Source organism: Melospiza georgiana, chromosome 3, assembly GCF_028018845.1.
Source record: "Melospiza georgiana isolate bMelGeo1 chromosome 3, bMelGeo1.pri, whole genome shotgun sequence".
NCBI lineage: Eukaryota > Metazoa > Chordata > Aves > Passeriformes > Passerellidae > Melospiza > Melospiza georgiana.
In genome coordinates this window covers 86,268,001-86,276,801 of record NC_080432.1, presented here as the reverse complement: position 1 = coordinate 86,276,801, position 8,801 = coordinate 86,268,001, and the positions used below count along the sequence as shown (strand labels likewise).

At 56.9% G+C, this 8,801-nt stretch overlaps 1 protein-coding gene across 1 annotated transcript; it reads left to right on the top strand.

The window, feature by feature from the left end:
- The first annotated feature begins 323 nt into the window (after positions 1-323).
- Positions 324-4,016, top strand: GDF7 (growth differentiation factor 7). Its single transcript, XM_058021246.1, has 2 exons — positions 324-651; positions 3,094-4,016. The coding sequence occupies exons 1-2, from the start codon at positions 324-326 to the stop codon at positions 4,014-4,016; spliced, it is 1,251 nt and encodes a 416-aa protein (XP_057877229.1).
- Positions 4,017-8,801: the final 4,785 nt, after the last annotated feature.

Below are 8,801 nucleotides of genomic sequence, written 5' to 3'. Positions count from 1 at the left end.
ACCAGGGGGTCCCTCACCGGCCGGGACAGGCGGAGCGGAGCCAGAGGGAGTCCGGGGTGTCTCTCACCTGCCGGGGCGGGCGGAGCGGAGCCAGAGGAGGGTCCGGGGGTGTCTCTCACCTGCCGGGGCGGGCGGGGCGGGCGCGGGCGCGGGCGGCGCTCGGGCGGGGAGGGGCGAGCGGCCGGCAGGGGGCGCCCCCGGGCGGCGGGCGGCCGCGGCCGCGGCGGTGGCGGCGGCGGCGGCGGCGGCGGCGAAGACGATGTTCAAAAGCGGGCGGGGAGCGGCGGCGGCAGCAGCTCCGCGCCGAGCCCCGGGCCGCCGCCATGCGCCTCCGCGCCGCCGCCGCCGCCCTCTGCCTCTGCCTGCTGGGCGCCTGCCGCCTTCGCCGCGGGCTGGAGGCCGCCGCCGTGCGCGGCCCGTCGGCGGCCGCTCCCCAGCGACCCTCGGCAGCCGCGCCTTCCTCCGCCTCCTCCTCCTCCGCCGCCGCCGCCTCCCCCTTCTCCTCCCCGCCGCGGAGGGACCGGGCTCTCCGCAACGGCACGGTGGTGCCGCATCATTACATGGTGGCCCTGTACCAGCGCCTGGCCGCCCGCCGCGCCCCCGGCCGCCGCGCCGACACCGTGACGGGCTTCGCGGAGCGGGCGCGCAGCGGTGAGTGCGGGGCAGCCGCGGCCCGACCGGCGAGCGCGGAACGACCGCCCCGCCGGGACTCCGCCGTCGGGCGGGAGAGAAGTCGATGCTTGGGCTTCGGAATGCGCTTGGGAATGGGGATGCTGCTTGGGGATGGAGACAGTGCACGGGTGTGGGGATCGGGCTCCTGTGTGCCTGTGGGGATGGATACACGGGGTTGTGCATCACTCTGAGCGTGAGTTTGGGGACGTGGTGGCACACGAAGAGGATGCTCGCATGTTGGTCCGAGCACGGGGCTGTGCCCAGGATAGGATTGTGCGTCGGTTGGGGAATGGTGTGGGATGGTGCGCTGGTTTCCGCACGGGGTGGTTGCAGGGGATGGGGCTTCACGGGATAGGGGCTGCGCATCCCGGTTGTTTAACGGGAACGAAGCCGTGTGCGAATCTGAGCGTGGCACTGGGGGCGAGGACAGGGCTGGGAGTGGGGTTGTGCGTGAGCATACGGTGAGGAGGGTTGACGATGGGGACAGCAAAAGGTTTGTGCCTGGCACCGGTGAAGGGGCTTGCCGGCGGAGATGAGCGTGGCGCAGAGCGGGGCTCCGGGGTGGCGGTGGGGTTGCACACGCAGTCGGTGTCGAGGATGGCGCTTGGTGCTGGGGATGCGGTGCGGGGCTCTCGGGACCTGCCGGCACCTGATGCGGGGCCGGGCCGTGCGGCGCACTTTGAGAGCAGCTTCTCCGCGCCGCATCCCCCGTCCTGCCAGAGCCTTTGCAGCCCGAAAAACTCCGCGGGGCACCGCGACGGGCCGGGCCGGGCCAGGGAGGGAGCGCAGCCGCGGTGTCCTGGGGAGTGCTCGGTCCCGGGCGGCCGCGGGCTCCGGAGCGACTGGGTGAGCAATTTCTGCAGGGAGCGACTCCGCTAACGCCGCCGGCTGAGCTCGGCATCGCGGTCCCCTTCCCTCTCTTCGCCCTCTTTTGCTCTCTTCATACCCGCAAATCTAATAATAATAATCAAATGCACATACGCACCTAATAATAAACTTTAACAAATATATGTATATATGTACTTCGCGCCCTGCCGGCCAAGTTCGCACGGCTGCGGGGGAAAAAAATAATACATTCCTGATCGAATAAAATGAAAAGGCAAACTGAAAAGCAGCGCCAGCCGCACCCCGTCCCTGTCGCTGGCGGGAGAGCCCCCCCAGTCCCATTCCCATTCCCGCACCCCACAGCCCCATTCCCACACCCAGAAGGGGCCGTATCCTGCCGGCAGCCTTTGCGGGAGGAGGTTTACTGGAAGCTGATGGGGAAACGTCGGGGGAGCGAGGCGGGACCGAGAGGAGGATGCTCCGGTGGGAGGGTGGGCAGTGCTCAGCTTGTGAGTCCTGGGCGAAAGCTGAGCACAGGTCCTGGGAAATTTCAGCGCAAAACGAAACCAGATGAACTCTTCAAAGGGATCTCCTTATCTGCTCTTATCTGCTTCTCATAGGAATTTTAGATCTGCTTTTCAAATAGTAATTTTAATAACCATAATGAATAATAATGGTACCGTTAATGATAATAATAGCAGCAGCAGCAGCCAATGACGGGGAGAAGCAGTTTCTTTCCCCCGGCGGGCGGTGCAGGCTGTGCCCAGCGGCGCTGCGGGGCGAGGGGGTCAGGCAGGCCCTGCCGCAGCGGGTCGGGGCGCTCCGGGCACAGCAGAGATGTGTGCAGCATGCCCAGGTCAGGTTTCTCGTTAACGAGGGAGAAAACAAAAAAACAACCCTCCCAGGACTCAATTCACCTCTTCTTCCCAGCACCGCCTCCTTTGGTGCTTCTTTTTAAATTCACATTGAGTGTATTTATTCAGTGCCAGAAACTGCACAAGTCTGTGTCAGGTCTTTGGATGCACTAAAAGTAGCACCGAACTGAGGCTGGGCTCGCTTTCAGCCGCTGTGGGTGCCTCTGTCAGACCTGTGTGCCTGTGCCTGTCTACGAGGGGAAAGTGGAATTTTTAACAGCATGTGTATGTGAGTGACACTTGGGGCAGAAGAAATAGGTGACAAACTGCCAATTGGGGGTGGTAATGTGCTGCACGGGTTCAGGTGTGGCTTCCGTGCCAAAACAGAATAGTGGTGCATCTGGGGTCACTGGAACACCTGGGAGGAAGCAGAGAAGCCTCCTCAGGATGTGGAGAAGAGTGCTGATGAGAAGCCAATTGTTTGAATTGATTCCTCCCTCCCTCTATACCTTCTCCTTCCCATTTGTTTTCGGTGCCCCCCGGCAGAGTGACGCTCCTGGATGCAGGACACACAGCCTGTGTTCCGCTGGGATGCTCAGGAAGCCGTGCTGCACAGCGACATCTCCCCCATTACCCCTGCGTCCCTTGCACCTCCCTAATGAGAGCTTGGCTTTGGCTTGCTGATATTGAAATCTTTTTTTTTTTTTTTTTTTTTTTTTTCTCTCTGTGTTATCTCTTCCAGATGCCTCCCCGTCGGCCTCGGAGCAGCGGTACCTCTTTGACATCTCCAGCCTGCCCGAGGCAGAGGAGGTGACGGGCGCGGAGCTGCGGATCCTGCGCTCGGTGCCCGAGAACCGGAGCCTGGCGCTGTCCCCCGAGGGCTCCTTCCACCGCCTCCTGCTCGCCGCCTGCCCCGCCCGGGACGGCGAGGAGCCCCGGCTGCTGGACTCCCGCGCCGCCGACCTTCTGGACGCGGGCTCCTCCCGCTGGGAGGTGTTTGATGTGCGGGAGGCCTTGCGGGCCCGGAGGGAGAGCTCGGCCTCGGGGCAGCTGCTGTGCTTCCAGCTGCGGGTGGTGTCGGACGGCTCGGGGCAGGCGCTGCCCCCGCGGCAGCTGGGCTTCGGCAAGCCCCGGCCGCAGCCCCACGAGCGGGCCCTGCTCGTGGCCTTCTCCCGCACGCAGAGGAAGGAGAACCTCTTCAAGGAGATCCGGGATAAGATCAAGGCCCTGGGCAGCCCCCCCTTCCTGGAGCCCCCCGATCCCGGGCAGGAGGCGTTCCTGAGGCGCAGGAAGAGGAGGACCACCATTGCGGCCCGCTCCGGGGGCAGAGGCCACGGCAAGAAGGCCAAGACGCGCTGCAGCAGGAAGCCCCTGCACGTGAACTTCAAGGAGCTGGGCTGGGATGACTGGATCATCGCCCCCCTGGATTACGAGGCCTACCACTGCGAGGGGGTCTGCGACTTCCCGCTGCGCTCCCACCTGGAGCCCACCAACCACGCCATCATCCAGACCCTGATGAACTCCATGGACCCCGAGTCCACGCCCCCGAGCTGCTGCGTGCCCTCCAAGCTCAGCCCCATCAGCATCCTCTACATTGACTCTGGGAACAACGTGGTTTACAAACAGTACGAGGACATGGTCGTGGAGACGTGTGGCTGCAGGTAGCAATTTCTGCAGCTCTCCCTATCCCTCCTGGCCTTGCTCAGCAGCCCTGCTCATTTTATATATATATATAAATATAAATATATATATATATAAAATATATATATAGATATATATACACACATACACATTTTGGTGTGTGCCTTCCCAAAAGCCAAGCTCAGAGCAGGTGTCCCCTGTCTTCCTTGGGCCACCCTGGCCATGACCCCAGGAGGGATGGGGGTGTCCCTCTGAGACTGAGGCTGCCACCATCTCTGTGCCTTGGGAGTGTCTCCCCAGCCTCTGAGCTCTGCCTGATACACTTGGTTTGCCTGAGTGGAGCTGACAACTTCTTTCCCAAAGGTTTTGGAAAATGTCTAGCCAAAATTGTCTTGGCCAGAATGATGACCTGGGGTGGGGGGGGTTGGAGTGGTGTCTGCAGCAGAGGAATCAGGCCAGCATCACCCTCTGGCTGTGGCAGTGGGATGGAGGTGAGGTAGGAATGCTCTTTTCTTGAGTCAAATGACTTTTTCTGGCAGTCTTCAAATTGTTGCCCTGAGTTTCCTGGTGGAAAAATAAGGGATCCCTGGGGGAAGGCAGGAGGCAGAGAACCTGTGGCTGTCGTGGGCTGTAATCACTTGGTGCAGGCCTTTTTGCAGTGGGGAGAGGCTTGTGAGTCTGCTGGCAGAGACAGGAAAGAGGGAGAACCAGAGGCTAAAAGAGTCAGGTGCAAAGCAGAGCTTGTGCTCTTACAAAGATGGGAGTGGCCCTGGGAGGCGTTAGCTGGGGCTGCCTCCACTCCACATGCTCGGAAGTGCTGGCTTTGCTGTGTCTTGCAGGAGGTACTGGTGGGTGAGTCCCCTCCCTTTCCCGCACAAAACTGTGTTTCCAAGGCATACTGGGAGCCCAGCATCAGGCCTGCAAGTCACACAGCCATCCTCAGCCTGTCTGGAGAGAAACAAAGGTTCCAGATTCCCTAGGGAAAAGCCATTTCACTCGCGTTCTTCTCTTTCCAAATAATCGCTATAAAAGCTCCACCCTGTCTTCCTTTGGCATCGATTTCCCAGGGAGCTGTGTCCCTCCCTGGAGTGCTGGCTGCTCCCTGCTCCATTAGGGGAGCTGGATCCTCCAGGAACAGACCTTTCCCATGCAGAGGGCTGAGTGCTGCCCTCAGGGACTGCTATGCTAAGTGGGCTGCTTTGACATGTGCAGGAAGGGTTTCAGTAACTCAGGAGCTGAGTTAATAAATGACCTTTAAACCAGAGAAGCTCTTCATCCATGCCAGGGTGTGCTTTGGATGCTGGGAGGCTTTTCTGCTGCACCTCAGTGGGTTTTGGTACCAAACTTTGGCTTTGCTGGGTGGCTTGGCTTAGACCAGAGATGTATTTGCACAGATTTTGTGTTTAATGGTTTGTTTTTTTCTTGTGGCCAGGGTGTTGGTGTGTAAGCATCAGTGCTTATTAACGGTGGTGATAAGCTTTTGGAGGAGGTAAATCCCTGCTGGAAGCATGGGGGTTTTCCTACATAAATCCAGTTGTCCTCCATGGCAGGGCTGTTCTGCTGGGAGGGCTGAGCCTGGCCAGGGCAGAGAGGGGGTCACCTTGAAGAACTCTGCTGAGATCCAATTGATTTCAAAGATCAGAAAAGCCTTGGTGAGGTTCAACAGCCCCTTCCCCCCAAGTGCATCAGTAGGAGGGGAATGTGTCCATGGAAAACAGTGACAGATCCACTGGGATAACGCCCAGCCTCCCTCCATCCCTGCCCACAGAGCCTGCTCTGCACCCTCAGGCTGGGGCTGGTGGCAGCTCAGGGGAGAAAGTGTGGCGCCCATAAGTCTCATGACTTGACACCTGCAGAGCTTCTCTGGCCTTACATCCGTGCATCCAAGAGGAAAACCCATGTCCCTACCTCAGCATGCATGTAAATATATGCTAATGATGTGCCTGCCTCCAGGGCTCCACGGGGATGCTGAGAGATGGAGATGGGGGGAAGAGGAAGGATCAGGTCCATGCCATGGGTTTTCTCCCTGTCAGCATTTGGGGAGGTCCCTGAGTGGGTGAGGAGGGGTCAGCACGAGGGTTTGTGGATTTCCTCCTCCCTTTGGCTTCAGCACAGCTGGCTGGGGAAGGAGGTTGGCACAGCAGTGCTCGAGCTGCCAGATTCCACATCAGTTATAAAGTTACCAAGCTCTGGAAATACCTAATTTTTCAATTGCCTTTGGTTGTTTGATAGTTTTTCTCACTGCTGAGACAATTTTTTTTAAATGTTTTTGTTTCCTTTACCCCCTCCCCTTCCTCCAAATATTTGTGGTGAGGGTTCATGGGCAGTTCACATCCAAGCAAGATATATATATATAGCTCCTGGCAGCCCCTGCTGGCTGGTGGCTCTTGTGAGCCTCCACCAAAAAGGTGTCCCGAGACCTGCTGCTGTGGCACTGTGTCCCAGGGGTGGTAATGCCAGTGGCTCCCAGTTCTTGTGGGTATTTTTCATCCAGAGTTGCAGGGAACAGACAGATGTCATCCACCTCATGTCTGGAGGTGGCTGATGGAGAGCAGGGTGACAGGTTGGGTCTTGCAACTCTTCACCCCAGCCCCAGTTCTGGGGCAGTGCCCACTGCTGGGGCTTTTGTCCTGAGCCCAGTGATGGCTTTGCTGGGGACAAAAGCAGTGGCTCAGTTGCTGCAGTTCCATGGCCTGGAGCTCAAGGATAAATGAGAGGGGAAGATCTGGGGGGAGCACAGATGTTGCTGCTGCTGGCAATGATGCTGTCCATGGTTTCACCCATTGGGAGCCCAGCCTGGCTCTCCTGGCTGAGGGCACCCCTGGACAGGAGTGTTTGGTGGGGGAGCAAAGCTCATCCCCCCGAGAGGAGCCCAGAGGTGCTGGGCCTGTGCCAAGTGTGCCAAGTGCCTCCTGTTCCTTTCCTGGGCAAACAACCTCTGGAGGACAAGGGGTGGGCAAAGGATGGAGTTGGCTCCTCTTTCTGCTTCTCTAAGGAGCCAGGGGTGGCAGCTCCCTGCCTGGGACTGCTCCAGGGGGATGGGAATGAGCAGGGCAGGGCTGGAGGGGAGTGGAGCTGGGGGCTTGGGTGGGGAACTGTGCTGCTCCCCCCGAGTGAGTGTATCAGCTGCAGAGCTTGGCTCTCACATTGCTCCTTGCTCCCAGGGGAGAATTTCCAGAGCAAAAGCCACCACTGTCCCCCTTATGAATCCCTGCATGATGACTGCAAGGGCTGCCTCTCCATCCCCAGGCAGATTTGGAGGTTGCACCAAACAGTGGGATTAGTCTTTTGCAGCAACCATCAGAGCCATGTGTGTAGAGATTTAGGTTTAAATATTCAGGGAAAAAAGTCACAGAAAGAGTTGTAAAGCTCTGCCCAGGGAATTGTAGTCATCATCCCTAGAAGTGTTCAAAAAGTGTGTGGATATGGCACTTGAGGAGACAGTTTAATGGTGAATTTGGTGATGAAGTGGGGTTGATGGTAGGGACATGATCTTCTCCAGCCTTAATGATTGCATGATTCTGAATGGGAGTGGTGGGTGTGAGAGCCTTTCCCAGGCTCTCTCAGCTGAGTTGTTGCAGCCCTGCACTGTTGGGGCAACACAGGGATGTGTGAGTAGAGGCCATGGAGCAGTGAATCCTGCCTTTGGAGAGGTTGGTGAGGCACTGGCTGCAGGATAGGGGTGGCCCAGCCCAGCCCCCATCCCTGGAGCTGCTTCTCCAAAGAACATCATGCTCTAATGCCAAAGGAAAGGCCCAGAAAAATGTATTTCTGATCAGTTGCCTCCTGCCTGAGCTGATTTTTGGGCACATGTAAACTTTATAATTATGAGACTAGAGGTTGAACATGAACAAATATTAATTCAGCAGTCTCAGAGTGATTTTAATGGATAATTATAGGTTCTCAATCTGCAGTATTTATACAACCTTTCCAGTTTAAAAAAAACCCAAACAGTTTCCATGCAGTGCATATTCTCCTGGAGGATTTGTTTGACCTTGAGCACCATTTTTATCTGCAGGATATAATTACAGTGAAACTAGAAATATTAAGCATTTGCAAAGGACTGTGTATCCATGCTTAACTGTCTCCCTCCTCTCTGACATGGCAATGTAATTGCACAGGAGTAGGGAAACTTGCAGAGTGATCTCATTTGAATTAGAAGCACTGGGGCTAGGATCTGGGGAATTTGCCCAGTTGGGACAGGGACTGACTGGTGTGTGTGCCTTATCTGGAGGTTCTTGGAGTTTGTGCTCAAGCCATTGCCTTCAGGAACAGTCAGAAGCAAAATTACTTTATGCCCTGTTTAACCCTGGTCACCAGGGGTGCTTCTGGCCTAGAAATACTTCCCAAGAATCACAGATTTTATTTTTTTAAGGAAAATTTTATTTTTAATTCTCTTAAAATAGGAGGCTTTTCTAACCATGTGTTGCCCCCTTTTTGTTTTCTTTTACATCATACTTCAAATCCAATGATAGGAGGGAAACCAGTATGCTCTGGCAAAGAGGATTCATATGGAAAAGGGCTTGATGTTGCTTCATCCTGGCACAGCTGCATTGATCCCAGTGGCCTCACTCCTGATCAGCACTGGCAGATGGAGCCACATCCTCTTTGCCTGTTGGTTGATGGTTGGCATACCCATGAGGAAAAGGCTGCAAAGGCAAAATCCAGTTCTGGTTAAAAGCAAACCCCAAGCCTTGAGCCTTCTGCTCAAGTTTGAGTGCCAATGGCTCCTGAGTGTGTTGGCACCCCGTGGGTTTTAACCCAGCCCTTGGCTGCACAGCTCTCACTGGGCAGTGATTTATCCATCAC